Source organism: Oncorhynchus clarkii, chromosome 18 (genome assembly GCF_045791955.1).
Source record: "Oncorhynchus clarkii lewisi isolate Uvic-CL-2024 chromosome 18, UVic_Ocla_1.0, whole genome shotgun sequence".
Lineage (NCBI taxonomy): Eukaryota > Metazoa > Chordata > Actinopteri > Salmoniformes > Salmonidae > Oncorhynchus > Oncorhynchus clarkii.
Window position 1 is genome coordinate 38,603,329 of NC_092164.1, and position 15,854 is coordinate 38,619,182.

The following is a 15,854-nucleotide window of genomic DNA, read 5'->3' on the forward strand; positions in this document are numbered from 1 at the left end:
TAGACAGCTGCCTCCGATTGGGAACCACACTCGGCCAAAAACAAAGAAACAGATAACATAGAATGCCCACCCCAAATCACACCCTGACCTAACCAAATAGAGAAATAAAACGTCTCTCTAAGCTCAGGGCGTGACAGCGTCATCATTATCGCCCGTATGTATTCCACTGAGGTGGTGAATGAATACAGATGTAATGTTACTTTACCTTGAATACCTTTTTTTTTTTTAAACAAGTATTATTATTTTCCCAACCATGATGAGTGAGTAGGTAGAGCAGAATAATTGTGTGCGGTGTGAAAATAAGTGTAGTAAGAAGTGATGATCATCTCACTATCGGCGCGCCCAACACACCTCATGGCAGACAACCCTTCAATCCCGCTGGTATGTAACTCGAGACATTCTGTCTGGCTTAAAAGTGGGATCAGGAGTGTTGATAGTGTGAAAGATGTATTTACAGTATTGTCTTTCTCTGCCAAACCCCACACACAAAACTGAGGCCAAACTGGGAAAAAAAAGAGAGATCCTTATATTTTATTTCATTTCTTGCTGCTGTTTCGCATGTAAGGTACAGTGTCTTATTCCATTGCTCACTTATTTAAATAATGACATGGGAGAGAAATCTCTTTTTCTTAGGATACAGAAAGATTGTTGTATTTTATTAGCAGGGATGAGTTGGGGGGGGAGAGTTTACAAGGACAGGGGGAAGTCGCACAGGGACAGACAGACAAGCAGTTCCCAGACCCACTCCTAACATTAAAAAACACACCGTAGTGTTACGGACAATTGTTTAGAAAACAACAACAACATTGGCAGAAAAACAGGAGGAGGAGGGAGGGGAACAGGTGGAGGAGGGAGGGGAACACGAGCAGGAAGGAGGGGGATTTTATTTTTTTACCTCTGTAGAGGCCGTGGGAGATTATTCCACGTTTACTGGTGTCAGCGGTGGGATCTTTCTGTTATACCCATTGGGTCAGGGAGTGGTGGGAGTGGCTTGAAGGGCATGTTAAGTAGAAGATTGGTGGAGGGAGGGAGCGTGTCGAGAGGATGGCGGGGTGGAACAGGTGACAAAGACGCCACACCGCTCGCCGGGGGAATCTAGATGCAGCTGCCATTTTGTTGTCGATAGAGGAGAGCGATACCGGTATTTTGTACATGACAGTGTATTAGCACATTTAGAAACAGTGTCATAACAGTGTAGTAAACATTCGAAGAGTATTGGCAGTGTTGACTATGCTGTAGTCTTTTGGCAGAAAAAAAAGGCAGAGACGAAGAGGGGCGCAGGGATCTGGCGTGATCGTCCTGTTCCTCTCCTTCTCGGTGGTTGGTCCTCTTGTCCTCAAGGCGATGTTGGATGAAAATACGGGATGAGGAATGGATGAGTTTTCAGATGCGGTTTCTTGTATGGTTTGTATGTGATTAGAGGGACGGGTGGAGGTAGGGAGGAGGAAAACGAGGGGGAGGTAAGGGGATGAGAAGTAAAGAATGGTTTGATAATTTAATAGTATGTCTCCTTTTCCACCCAGCCTAAAGAGAAAGGACGGAGAAAACGAAGGGAATAGAGAGAAAGAGAGAGACAAATTATTAACAAAACAGCAAACATTTGCATCAGAGGTAGTGGTGGAAAAAGTATCCAATTTTCATACTTGAATAAAAGTAAATATACCATAATAGAAAATGACTAAAAGTGAAAGTCTCTCAAAATACTACCCTAAAAGTATTTGGTTTTAAATCTACATAAGTACCAAAAGTAAATATAATTGCTAAAATATACTTAAGTATCAAAAGTGAAGTATAAAAGGGTTAATCATTTAAAATTCCTTATATTAAGCAAACCTGACAGCAGCATTTTCTTGTTTTTACATTGTTTTTGTAGCATGATGTACAACAGTACCCACAATGCTCTGTGAAAGATACCCAGTTCTATCATAGTAAATGTTATTATGGGTACTGTAATACGTCATACCCAAGTCTATGGTGAGTACAGTAAGTGTGTTTGTGAGAGACTCGTACCTCCGGGGTTTCGGCGCAGGATGAGTTTTCGGATCTCATCGTAAACAAAGATGAGGAAACTGTACGGGAATGCACAAAACCACCAGCTGGGCCTGAGACAGAGAAAGAGAGAAAAAGACGGATGGAGAGAAAAAATAAGAAAAAGCCAGAGGGCCATTCAGCTGAGTGAATAACTCTCCTTAAAAGAGGAAATCATTTCCCCATAGAATGGATTGAAATAGTCTCCAGTCCACACAGTGGTCCTTTACTGTCAAGTAACTGTCATATAAACGTCCCTCAGTAGAGGGTGCTGTTGCTCTGTGTGAATTAGAACAGAGAGGCTGGAGTACTCACTTGAGGGGGTACATCCTGAGAGCCACGTCCATGCCTGGGGTGTAGGACAGGAAAGCAGCCAGAGCTGTCTCCTCAAACAGCCCAAAGATCAGGATCTTATTCCTGTAAACAAACAAATAATGAATCTCAACATTTATCCTAGCTATGAGAGAGACATAAAGTAGAGGGGCTTCCATAACCTTACAAAATCTGAATAGAGACAAGAAGAGGTCTGCTTTTGAATCATGCCAAACGTCTGTGTCATTAGAGGACAGGTGCAAAGATAAAGGGTTCTGACCTCATGCCCTGCTGGAAGACAGAGTTGCGCCTGGTCTTGCAGATGATGACATCAGCCCACTGTACCACCACAATACTGACGAAGAAGGCTGTGTGACAGGTGTACTCCACTATCTTCCTCTGTTCATAGGTCTGGCGTGCGAGGGAGAGGAAATCACAAGGAGGGAGGGTTAAAGAGCGAACTAAGTGGAGTAGAGGTAACTAAGTGGAACGTTGTGGTGATGACTAAGTGGAAAGTTGTGATGACTAAGTGGAACGTTGTGGTGATGACTAAGCGGAAAGCTGTGGTGATGACTCAGAGAGCAATTCATTTAATGAGACTAATGAGGACTGGATGAAAGAAAATAAGATGACAGAGGGGTAAAAAAAAGTCAGAGTGAGTAAAGACGAGAGAAAGAAAAAGAGTTAAAAATATATATATTAAAAAAAAAGAGAGAGAAAGGAGGGTCGTGTACCCATTGCTGTCCGTAGCTGTCCTCTAGGTCGTTGTTGGAGCGGTCGTCCCAGTTTAGCCTGATGCCCACCAATAAAGAGGGAAGGAAACCATTCTCTGCCAGGATCACAAAGTAGGAGAAGAACCCTCCCAGAGCCTGGATCATCCCTACAGAGACAGAGAGAGGAAGATGTCTTCGCTTTATTTACTCTGCCTATAGAACTAGAATTAGAATTAGGCCGGGAGTCAATCCCACCGCAGACTAACGACCTGAACACAGGGATAGACTTTTAAAAACCCACCAATCTGTCCGTAGGCGATACTGATCAGCCTCTCGTTCACCAGTTTGTCCCTGGCTGGGTTTCTGGGCTGTCTCTTCATAATGTCACTCTCTGCTGCCTCGTAGGCCAGGGAGATCGCTGGCACCTGTAGGCATACAGTAGGGTTAGGAGAAGACGGTGGATGTCAATACACATTACAATAGACTGACTCTCTTTGTGGTGCAAAGGACAACAGACCAAAGCACACACTTGGATGAGACAACTGACCTCAAATTACGTACATACCCCAACCAGAAGCCATGGATTACAGGCAACATTCGCACTGAGCTAAAGGGTAGAGCTGCCGCTTTCAAGGAGCAGGACTCTAACCCGGAAATCCCGCTATGCCCTCAGACGAACCATCAAACAGGCAAAGCGGGACGAACATCGAATCGTACTACACCGGCTCCAAAGCACGTCGGATGTGGCAGGGCTCGCAAACTATTACAGATCACAAAGGGAAGCACAGCCAAGAGCTGCCCAGTGACACGAGACTACCAGACGACCTAAATAACCGCAAGGCACAAGAGAGGGTAGTGCGTACGGCCCAGTACATCACCGGGGCCAAGCTTCCTGCCATCCACGACCTCTATACCAGGCAGTGTCAGAGGAAGGACCCTAAAAATGGTCAAAGACTCCAGCCACCCCAGTCATAGTCTGTCCTCTCTGCTACCGAATGGCAAGCGGTACCGGAGCACCAAGTCTAGGTCCAAGAGGCTTCTAAACAGCTTTAACCCCACAGCCATAAGACTCCTGAACATCTAATCAAATGGCTACCCAGACTATTTGCATTGCCCCCCCCCCCCCCCCCCCCTTCTACGCTGCTGCTACTCTCTGTTACTATCTATGCATAGTCACTTTAATAACTCTACATATTACCTCAATTACCTCGACACCGGTGTCTCCACACATTGACTCTGTACCGGTACCCCCTGTATATAGCCTCCACATTGACTCAGTACTGGTACCCCCTGTATATAGCCTCCACATTGACTCTGTACCGGTACCCCCTGTATATAGCCTCCACATTGACTCTGTACTGGTACACCCTGTATATAGCCTCCACATTGACTCTGTACTGGTACACCCTGTATATAGCCTCCACATTGACTCTGTACTGGTACCCCCTGTATATAGCCTCCACATTGACTCTGTACTGGTACCCCCTGTATATAGCCTCCACATTGACTCTGATCTGGTACCCCCTGTATATAGCCTCCACATTGACTCTGTACTGGTACCCCCTGTATATAGCCTCCACATTGACTCTGTAACGGTACCCCCTGTATATAGCCTCCACATTGACTCTGTACCGGTACCCCCTGTATATAGCCTCCACATTGACTCTGTACCGGTACCACCTGTATATAGCCTCCACATTGACTCTGTACCGGTACCCCCTGTATATAGCCTCCACATTGACTCTGTACTGGTACCCCCTGTATATAGCCTCCACATTGACTCTGTTCTGGTACCTCCTGTATATAGCCTCCACATTGACTCTGCACTGGTACCCCCTGTATATAGCCTCCACATTGACTCTGTACCGGTACCTCCTGTATATAGCCTCCACATTGACTCTGTACCGTAATACCCTGTATATAGCCTCCACATTGACTCTGTACCGTAATACCCTGTATATAGCCTCCACATTGACTCTGTACCGTAATACCCTGTATATAGCCTCCACATTGACTCTGTACCGGTACCCCCTGTATATAGCCTCCACATTGACTCTGTACCGTAATACCCTGTATATAGCCTCCACATTGACTCTGTACCGTAATACCCTGTATATAACCTCCACATTGACTCTGTACCGTAATACCCTGTATATAGCCTCCACATTGACTCTGTACCGTAATACCCTGTATAAAGCCCCGCTATTGTTGTTTACCGCGGCTCTTTAACTAATTATTTGTTATTCTGATCTCTTACTTTTTGGGGGGTACTTTCTTAAAACTGCATAGTTGGTAAGTAAGCATTTCACTACTTCACCTGTTGTATTCAGGGGCATGTGATGAATGCAAGTTGATTTGATTTGAAATTGTATAAATTGAACAAACTACAATTTGCCTGAGTGTGTGTGTATGTATGTGCCATGCATGTGTGGGTGTGTGTGTGTGTCACCATGTCAGTTCCCAGGTCGATGCAGAGGATGGTGATGGTCCCTAGGGGCAGTGGGATGTTGACCAGGATGAAGAAGAGGAAGGGGGTGATCTCAGGGATGTTACTGGTCAGGGTGTAGGCAATGGACTTCTTCAGGTTGTCAAAGATCAGACGTCCTGGAGGGTCACAAGAGGAAAAGCTTGTATAGGCTAGCCCAGGACGACATCATTAGACGTCTTATTTTCATACAACAAGGCTCATCATGCAGATAAGGTTACCTTTCCAAACAGCAGCTTTCCTTTTGTCTCTAAATATGCCATTACCTCTCTTGTCTGGTCTCCTTCTCTACTCTCGCTGACCTTTCTTACTCTCTTCCTCCTACCTGTCGTTCACACCACCCCCGTTCTCTCCTTCAGTTTCATCCTGCATACAGATGTGGGATTTTAATTTGAGCCAGTTTGCTACAGCAGGAAAATAATCCTGCAGCAACAGGAAATGTGAATTATTGTGTGGATTATAATTAATGGGCATCTTTGTAGGGGTTGGTACATTTCTCGTAAGGGAAAATCAAGTCTGGCATTTCAACGTGGAAATTACAAACTTCAGAAGCCTTAAAAAAAAAAAATCTAGAATAAATTTCAATTTTTCATTTCTTGCGCTGCAGAAAAGTTCTCCTGCAACAGTGTGATCAAATTAAGATCCTGCATCTGTATACGTCTTTCCCTCCTACCTTTCTCCTCCCTGCTTCTTTCCCTCATTTTCCCTCCCTCCTTCCCTTCTTTCCTCACTCCTTCCCTCCCTCCCTCCCCCTCTCCCTCTGTCCCTCACCCTCTTCCACTCCGGTGACAATGGAGGCAAAGTTGTCGTCCAGCAGGATCATGTCAGCGGCTTGTTTGGACACGTCTGAGCCGGAGATCCCCATGGCGACGCCGATGTCAGCCTTCTTCAGGGCGGGAGAGTCGTTCACACCATCACCAGTCACAGCCACGATGGCACCCTGAAAGACAGGTTAGTGAAAATTGTTAAAAGCCTCCTAGAAAAAGACTTCAAATTCTACCTACTACTGTATGAGAATCTGTCGTGGAGAATCTGTTTCTTCAGATTTCTACACTTCAAAGTCCTTTCATGTCAAGGAAGCCAGACGTGTCTGGTTGTGTGTGTGTGTGTGTGCACATTGCATGACTGTCTCTGTGTGTATGTGTGTATGTGTGTGTGTGTGTGTGTGTGCACATTGCATGACTGTCTCTGTGTGCGTGTGTGTGCGTGTGTGCGCGTGCGTGTGTGTGTGTGCGTGCGCCCCTCACCTGTCTCTGGCAGCCCTCCACGATGATGAGTTTCTGCTGGGGGGAGGTCCTGGCGAACACAATCTCAGTGTGGTTCCTCAGGATGTCATCCATCTGGTCCTGAGACAAATCCTTCAGGTCGGTCCCGTGGATCACACACGCCTTGGCATCCCTGGAACGCACACACACACACACAGGAAAACACTGCGTCCAACAACAACATTGACGAATACGCTGATTCGGTGAGCGAGTTCATTAGAAAGTACATTGAAGATGTTGTTCCCATAGCAACGATTAAAACATTCCAAAACCAGAAACCGTGGATTGATGGCAGCATTCGCGTGAAAATGAAAGCGCGAACTACTGCTTTTAACCAGGGCAAGGTGACCGGAAACATGACCGAATACAAACAGTGTAGCTATTCCCTCCGCAAGGCAATCAAACAAGCTAAGCGTCAGTATAGAGACAAAGTAGAGTCGCAAAACGACTACCGCCCCGTAGCACTCACTTCCGTCATCATGAAGTGCTTTGAGAGACTAGTCAAGGACCATATCACCTCCACCCTACCTGACACCCTAGACCCACTCCAATTTGCTTACCGCCCAAATAGGTCCACAGACGATGCAATCTCAACCACACTGCACACTGCCCTAACCCATCTGGACAAGAGGAATACCTATGTGAGAATGCTGTTCATCGACTAAAGCTCAGCATTTAACACCATAGTACCCTCCAAACTCGTCATCAAGCTCGAGACCCTGGGTCTCGACCCCGCCCTGTGCAACTGGGTACTGGACTTCCTGACGGGCCGGCCCCAGGTGGTGAGGGTAGGTAACAACATCTCCACCCCGCTGATCCTCAACACTGGGGCCCCACAAGGGTGCGTTCTGAGCCCTCTCCTGTACTCCCTGTTCACCCACGACTGCGTGGCCATGCACGCCTCCAACTCAATCATCAAGTTTGCGGACGACACTACAGTGGTAGGCTTGATTACCAACAACGACGAGACGGCCTACAGGGAGGAGGTGAGGGCCCTCGGAGTGTGGTGTCAGGAAAATAACCTCACACTCAACGTCAACAAAACTAAGGAGATGATTGTGGACTTCAGGAAACAGCAGAGGGAACACCCCCCTATCCACATCGATGGGACAGTAGTGGAGAGGGTAGTAAGTTTTAAGTTCCTCGGCGTACACATCACAGACAAACTGAATTGGTCCACCCACACAGACAGCATCGTGGAGAAGGCGCAGCAGCGCCTCTTCAACCTCAGGAGGCTGAAGAAATTTGGCTTGTCATCAAAAGCACTCACAAACTTCTACAGATGCACAATCGAGAGCATCCTGTCGGGCTGTATCACCGCCTGGTACGGCAACTGCTCCCCCCACAACTGTAAGGCTCTCCAGAGGGTAGTGAGGTCTGCACAACGCATCACCGGGGGCAAACTACCTGCACTCCAGGACACCTACACCACCCGATGTCACAGGAAGGCCATAAAGATCATCAAGGACAACAACCACCCGAGCCACTGCCTGTTCACCCCGCTATAATCCAGAAGGCGAGGTCAGTACAGGTGCATCAAATCAGGGACCGAGAGACTGAAAAACAGCTTCTATCTCATGGCCATCAGACTGTTAAACAGCCACCACTAACATTGAGTGGCTGCTGCCAACACACTGACTCAACTCCCGCCACTTTAATAATGGGAATTGATGGAAATTGATGTAAAATATATCACTAGCCACTTTAAACAATGCTACTTCATATAATGTTTACATACCCTACATTACTCATCTCATATGTATATGTATATACTGTACTCTATATCATCTACTGCATCTTTATGTAATACATGTATCACTACCCACTTTAAACTATGCCACTTTGTTTACATACCCTACATTACTCATCTCATACGTATATACTGTACTCGATGCCATCTACTGCATCTTGCCTATGCCGTTCTGTACCATCACTCATTCATATATCTTTATGTACATATTATTTATCCCTTTACACTTGTGTGTATAAGGTAGTTGTGGAATTGTTAGGTTAGATTACTCGTTGGTTATTACTACATTGTCAGAACTAGAAGCACAAGCATTCCGCTACACTCGCATTAACATCTGCTAACCATGTGTATGTGACAAATAAATTTGATTTGATTTGAGTGAGAGTACAGTTGGTATCACTGAGACAGACACACACAGAACTGCAGAAGGTTTGTAGTTCATACGCTTATGCCAGTAATTGGGTGCGACTGGCTGACTATCTGACTGACTGAGTGCTTGGTAAAGTACACTGAGCGTACAAAACATTAGGAACACCTTCCTAATATTGAGTGGCACCCCCTTTTGCCCTCCGAACAGCCTCAATTTATCTGGACAAGGTGTTGAAAGCGTTCCACAGGGATGCTGGCCCATGTTGACTCCAACGCTTCCCACAGTTGTGTCAAGTTGTCTGGAAGTCCTTTGGGTGGTGGGCCATTCTTGATACACACGGGAAAGTGTTGAGTGTGAAAAACCCAGCAGCGTTGCAGTTCTTGACACAAACCGGAGTGCCTGGCACCGACTACCATACCCCGTTAACAGTCACTGAAATCTTCTGTCTTGCCCGTGAACGGCACACATGCACAATCCAGGACTCAATTGTCACAGGGCTTAAAAATCCTTCTTAAACCTGTCTCCTCCCCTTCATCTACACTGATTGAAGTGGATTTAACAAGTAGCATCAATAAGGGAGCACAGCTTTCACCTGGATTCACCTGTTAGTCTATGTCATGGAAAGAGCAGGTGTTCCTAATGTGGTGTCCACTCACTGTATATATGTGTGAAAGCAAGATAGATAAAGTATGCTCATACACACACACACACACACACACACACACACACACACACACACACACACACTCCTTACCTGGGATTGACCTGGCTGACAGGGATATTGAGGCGAGAGGCGATGTCCTCCACGGTCTCGTTGCCCTCGGAGATGATGCCCACGCCCTTGGCGATAGCCTTGGCTGTGATTGGATGATCGCCGGTCACCATGATGACTTTGATGCCAGCGGAGCGACATTTTCCCACGGCGTCGGGCACGGCGGCACGGGGAGGGTCAATCATGGACATGAGGCCCACGAAGCACAGGCTCTCTGTGGTGAAGTTGACGTCGTCACAGTCGAAGGCAAAGCCCTTGGGGTACTGGTCCTCGGGCATTAGCAGGTGGCAGAAGCCTGGGGAGGGACAGTATTAGAATTGGTATTATTGTCAGTATTTGTGTATGCATTCTGAAAGGCCTCTTTAGGTTCCCATTTCTTACCCTCTTCCCTCTTCTCATCCCTCCCTCCCCCTCTCTTACCCGAGTACTCTCCCTCCTAGTCCTCCCGGCTCCGTGCAAGCGCCCTGGGACTTCCTACACCTCTCTCCCACCCTCTTGTTGACCCAGGACTCCCTGCCTCATCCCTCCTCTGTCCTCTCTCCCTCCTGTCTCACCGAGTACTCTTTCCCCCAGTCCTCCCAGCTCCATGTAGGCGTTCTGGAAGGCCTCCTTCATCTCCTCGTCCATGGGCTGCTCCTTGCCCTGGATCAAGATGGAGGAGCAGCGGTCCAGGATCCTCTCTGGCGCTCCCTTCATCACCAGCAGGTAGCGGTTGTCGTTCTCGTCCTCCGTCTCATGCACAGAGAGCTGGGGGGGAGGGGCAAGGGGTGGAGCACAATCACACACTTGTTGTTCAACCTCTTATACAAAGTCCTTACACAAACTGTTAATATAAGGATTTCAAAAAAACGTGTTTTCCCTGACCCGAGCTTCGACCCTAACCCGGACCCAGGTACGATCAGGGTCGGACCCACATCTAGACCTAGAGCCGTGTGTATCCAGCTGATTCAGGGTCGCTTTTGCCTTTTATAACACAGCGAATGAGATCACACGGATAGGTGTAACCTGATCCTAGATCAGCACTCCTACTCTGAGACAATTTGATACATGCAGCCACCAGGGATCCAGGGTGCGCACTTGCTCTCCATATTGGTCCCTCACCTGGTACTTGTTGGTGGAGTTGAAGGGGATCTCGGCCACCTTCTTGTTCTTCTCCCTCATCTGCCTGACGCTGCCGCAGGACAGCTCGATACATTTCAGCAGCGCGGACTCGGAGGCGTCGCCCGCCACGTCCCTCTTCAGGATGGGCAGCTGGTCCTGAGCCGCTTTGAACTGTGCCCGGTTACACAGGGCCGCCACGCGCGCCAGCCCCAACCACGTCTCTGAGCTCTTGTCGAAAGAGGCGCCTGGGGAGAAGAGAGGGAGGAAGAGTTGTTAGTGGCAGACACATGGTTGTTGCATTCCTGTGCTCACAGGCAGCCCTGAAGCCTTCATCAAGGCCTGCATGAATACACGTACTACCATCAAAGAACATGCAAATCCTTTGATACAAGATGTTACAAACAACATCAGGCCAATCTTTGATGGCCTAGTTATTCCCTAACACAGTGGTCTGAAACTTCTGACTCGGGTGCCACATCAGGCCTGCAAACCACATTTTGCTGGTTTGCAAAATTGTATCTCATTCCAGCGACTACAAGACTATCTAAATCACCTAAACTGGTGCCACCATATGAATAACTGTGATCACAATAAGATGTATTGACTTTGATGTTATATAGTAAAGAACATAAACAACGAGTTCAGTGAACTTAAACCCATCTCTCCTACCAGACTGGTCCTCAGTGGTGTCGGCCTCGTGGATCTGGTTGTCAAACCACATGTGGGCCACGGTCATCCTGTTCTGGGTCAGGGTGCCAGTCTTATCAGAGCAGATGGTGGAGGTGGAGCCCAGGGTCTCCACAGCCTCAAGGTTCTTCACCAGGCAGTTCTTACGAGCCATACGCTTAGCGGTCAGGGTCAGACACACCTGAGAGAGAGAAGAAGAAGAAGAGAGACAGAGAAAGGAGAGAGAAAAGAGAGAGACAAGAGAGAGAGAGAAATGAGAGAGAAAAGAGAGAGAGAGAAATGAGAGAGAAAAGAGAGAGACAGAGAAAGGAGAAAAGAGAGAGAGAGAAATGAGAGAAAAGAGAGAGAGAAAGGAGAGAGAAAAGAGAGAGAGAAATGAGAGAGAAAAGAGAGAGAGAGAAATGAGAGAGAAAAGAGACAGAGAAAGGAGAGAGAAAAGAGAGAGAGAGAAATGAGAGAGAAAAGAGAGACAGAGAAAGGAAAGAGAAAAGAGAGAGAGAGAAAGCAACAGAGATTGCGAAAAGAAGACAGGGTTGGAAGAAAGTAACAAATAGATTAGTACCGAATCATGAAAGTGAAAACATGGGGTGCACAACTCCAGGTGCAGACGCCCTAGACCCTCAAACCAATCAACGACTGACTTGCATCTGCAGAGAAAAAACCCATGACCAACCAATACAAGATAACTACACACTTACCCTTGAGACCTGGAGTTGTACAAACCCCCGTCATTCCACACCCCCCGCTCCCCATTACAGTAAAATGCACTAGAGCCAAACAAATACTACAGTATATTTCACAGCCCAGAAGGGAAATGCAGAAGGATAGAAAGAAAGAGAAGGAAAGCCAAGCACAGAGTAAAAAGCAGTGAAAGGCAGGCGCAGAGTGTTTCATGCGACTTTCAAAATGGCAAAACGTATCATGGGCCATACAGGCTACTAGCCAAGCAGCGAGAGTGGCAACAGCCCAGCATTTACATGAACACGAGCCTAGCATTTATCAGTCTCTCTTAACAGTTGTCATAGAAGACAACTGACCGGGGGGAGTCACTGACACTGAATGACGCAGGTGTAGAGTGAGCCTGAAAAAGAGACACAGACACAAAGAGGGAAGAAGAGAGAAGAAGAGAGAGAGATACAGGTACACAGAAATCAAAGGGCTGTGGAGAGAGAAGGGAGAGAGAAGAGAGAAGAGAGAGAGAGAAGAGAGAGAGAGAAAAGAGAGAGAAGAGAGAGAGAATAGAGAAGAGAGAGAGAGAAGAGAGGGAGAAGAGAGAAGAGAGAGAGAAGAGAGAAGAGAGAGAGAGAAGAGAGAGGGAGAAAAGAGAGAGAGAAGAGAGAGAGAGAAGAGAGAGAGAGAAGAGAGAAGAGAGAGAAGAGAGAGAGAAGAGAGAGAAAAGAGAGAGAGAGAGAAGAGAGAGAGAGAAGAGAGAGAAGAGAGATACACCACCACAACCATCAAAGAAGACACAAGCGCCTCTATTATTACAGACAGACGGATAACCACGCAGCGATACTGGAACACATGGAAATATTAGCGCAGAGATATAACACACAGAGTAAGAGACAGACAGACAGACACAGAGGTACAGCACAAGACACCGACACAGAGGAAAAAGAAGAACACAGACAAACACACAGTCCACTCTTCACTACCCCCCCCCAACTTCCCCTCGCAACCCCGTCCACCACACCACACAACACGACACTAAAATCCACCAAAATATCCCCTCACAGTGACAGTAGCCAGCAGGCCCTCGGGCACGTTGGCCACGATGATGCCGATGAGGAAGATGACGGCCTCCAGCCAGGTGTAGCCCAGGCAGACGGCCAGGATGAAGAAGGTGATGCCCAGGAACACGGCCACGCCTGTGATCAGGTGGATGAAGTGCTCGATCTCCTTGGCGATGGGGGTCTTGCCCGACTCCAGGCCGGAGGTGAGGGTGGCGATACGGCCCATGACGGTACGGTCGCCGGTGCACACCACGATGCCACGCGCCGTGCCTGGTGACGGTGGGGAGAAGAGACGGACGTTAGATGACTTTACTTGCATGTTATATTGGTGTATTGTCAAAGATTTGGAATACCACTTGTGGTGCCATGTGTAAAATGTTGAGTTACCCCCATTCAGCGAAAAGCACTTTGAGGAAAAACTCAAAGAGCAAATCAAATGTTTTTAATACTCATTTTTTTGTATCACTCCCTCATAGTAAATGTCCCGAAAGTAATCATTCAAAAAAATTATAATACTGAACTGCTGAAGTGTTCTTTACTGAAATGCCACGTAAGTATTTCTTATCGCCACCAATGCAGGTGCCATACACTGTTCTGACCACATGGGGGCGGCATATACCATTCTATGAAATAAATCCTAGTTCTTTAGTATATTTGGGGCCTACAGGTAACCAGTGCCTGGCCTTAGCTTCATCAGACAACTAAGGCCTAGAGTCAATCAGATCAGCGTTAACCTGCCGTAACCGACAATTGCATTCCATATCATCGTTTTTTTTGTTTAGGCAATGTTGGAGGTGTAACTGCGTTGGAGCTGTCAAATCGGTGAGCGGCTGCTCTCGCGGTCATCGTCACGAAGCCACAGCCATCCCACTCGCTTTTAGAAGTTTCCAAAGAGAAAGTGTAGGCTCTATAAAAAAACAATGACACTCAAATTGAGAAAAATCAGTCAACAAAACAAAGAAGTATTTATACGAGCCGAAACGAGGTGTGGATTACGTTGCTCCAACGCAGTTACGCCTCCGACGTCGCCTTAAAACAAAAACAAATATACGCTATGCAGTTGTCGCTTACCGCAGGTCAAAGCTGAACTGGCTGAATCTTCGCCATTCCTCCTCTATTGACACTTCCATTAGACCACTGAGCCATAAGTGGACGCTAAGCTAATATTGACACCAGATGGAGTGTTCTCAAAGACGAAGCGCTGTGGGCAGATGGGAAGGGAAAGGGGGCAGCCGGGGAATTCAAAGAAGAAGGGAGGAAGGGAGAGGTGAAAGAAAGAAGGAGAGCGAGACAGAGTGTGCGTGGGCGCTGGGTTGGGTGCTTGTTAAAATGGTGGGTGCCTTGTTGCTATGGCAGCCAGCATTTTCCACCTTAAAACCTGCTCAGAGGTGGATAAAGAGAAGAAGAAAGAGGAAACAGAAAGAAAACACAGGAATGGAAAGACGACATGCAGAGTGATGGGGCAATGATGGTTAAGACGACAACAATGATGATGATGAGGATGATGATGATGGCGATGAGAAGAAGGAAATGGGCCAAGAGGAAGAGGGGGATGGGGACAATGCAGTTGCCAAGGCGACCGTACCTTCAACACAGTTGGTGGAGAAGAAAGCGACATTGCGGGTCTCCAGGGGGTTGTCATGGGTACAGTCAGGTGACCTGCTCTGGGGTTCTGATTCACCAGTCAGGGAGGAGTTATCCACCTATAGGAGAAGGACAAAATCCAGGGAACTTGATTACAATTTTAAAAAGCTTGTATGTAAAATGTGTAGTGTGTGTGTGTGTGTGTGTGTGTGTGTGTGTGTGTGTGTGTGTGTGTGTGTGTGTGTGTGTGTGTGTGTGTGTGATCCATTTGTATTGATCAGTTTGTATTAATATCCTCGTGGGTACAGGAAATCCTCAAAAGTCCCCACAAGGATAAGTAAACAAGGAACATTCTCCAAAGGTTATTTTAAGCTTAGGGGTTAGAATTAGGGTTAGGTTTTTTAAATAGGATTTTTTTTATGGAAATCACTTTTTTTGGTGTGTGTGTGTGTGTGTGTGTGTGTGTGTAGGTTTACCTTGCAGCCGTGAGCAGAGACGATCCTGAGGTCGGCGGGGATCCTATCTCCACCCTTCACCTCCACCAGGTCTCCAGCCACCACCTCCTCAGCGTTGATCTGCATCTTCTCGCCCTCGCGGATCACCAGCGCTTGCTGTGGACAGAGGAAACCCCAATGGTGAAGTAGAAACCATAAACCAACCATTAAGTGACTATGCATACAGGTGTAACACTGGGGTAACAGTAAAACCAACTACACGCTATCACTGACCTATCAGAGACTGAACATTTGAGCCGATGTCTGAGTAGCTATTAACTCACCACTGAATGACTATATGCATCATGTTCACTTACAAAGACTAGAATAGAATAGACTAACCACTGGTTACAGTGGCCAAAACCATGTCGGCTAAGTGTGTTTTGAGGGGGAACATATGGATTAGGGTTAAAGGTTATTTTGAGTCACTGCCACAACTACCCCACCCATTGTCATCTAGAAAAACAGTTTGGATTATTCATTTGTAAAACACATATGATTGAGACTAATAGGATTGGAATGAGTATTACAGACACCGAGTCCTACGGTCAGGGATCATC

The 15,854-nt window shown here is 47.0% G+C and overlaps 1 protein-coding gene across 1 annotated transcript in view; it reads right to left on the reverse strand.

The window, feature by feature from the left end:
• Window positions 1-508: 508 nt before the first annotated feature.
• The window catches only part of LOC139373438 (sodium/potassium-transporting ATPase subunit alpha-3-like), a 31,702-nt gene continuing 16,356 nt past the window's right edge, over window positions 509-15,854 (reverse strand). The window contains exons 7-22 of the mRNA XM_071113927.1: window positions 15,277-15,411; window positions 14,802-14,919; window positions 13,218-13,486; window positions 11,466-11,664; window positions 10,797-11,041; window positions 10,250-10,442; window positions 9,678-9,990; window positions 6,786-6,936; window positions 6,310-6,478; window positions 5,503-5,657; window positions 3,355-3,478; window positions 3,075-3,220; window positions 2,621-2,751; window positions 2,344-2,445; window positions 2,011-2,102; window positions 509-1,524 (exon numbers count right to left, since the gene is read on the reverse strand). Of these exons, the coding sequence (XP_070970028.1) occupies window positions 1,496-1,524; window positions 2,011-2,102; window positions 2,344-2,445; window positions 2,621-2,751; window positions 3,075-3,220; window positions 3,355-3,478; window positions 5,503-5,657; window positions 6,310-6,478; window positions 6,786-6,936; window positions 9,678-9,990; window positions 10,250-10,442; window positions 10,797-11,041; window positions 11,466-11,664; window positions 13,218-13,486; window positions 14,802-14,919; window positions 15,277-15,411 (2,571 nt within the window). The 3' untranslated portion in view covers window positions 509-1,495. The remainder of the gene's footprint in view (window positions 1,525-2,010; window positions 2,103-2,343; window positions 2,446-2,620; window positions 2,752-3,074; window positions 3,221-3,354; window positions 3,479-5,502; window positions 5,658-6,309; window positions 6,479-6,785; window positions 6,937-9,677; window positions 9,991-10,249; window positions 10,443-10,796; window positions 11,042-11,465; window positions 11,665-13,217; window positions 13,487-14,801; window positions 14,920-15,276; window positions 15,412-15,854) is intronic.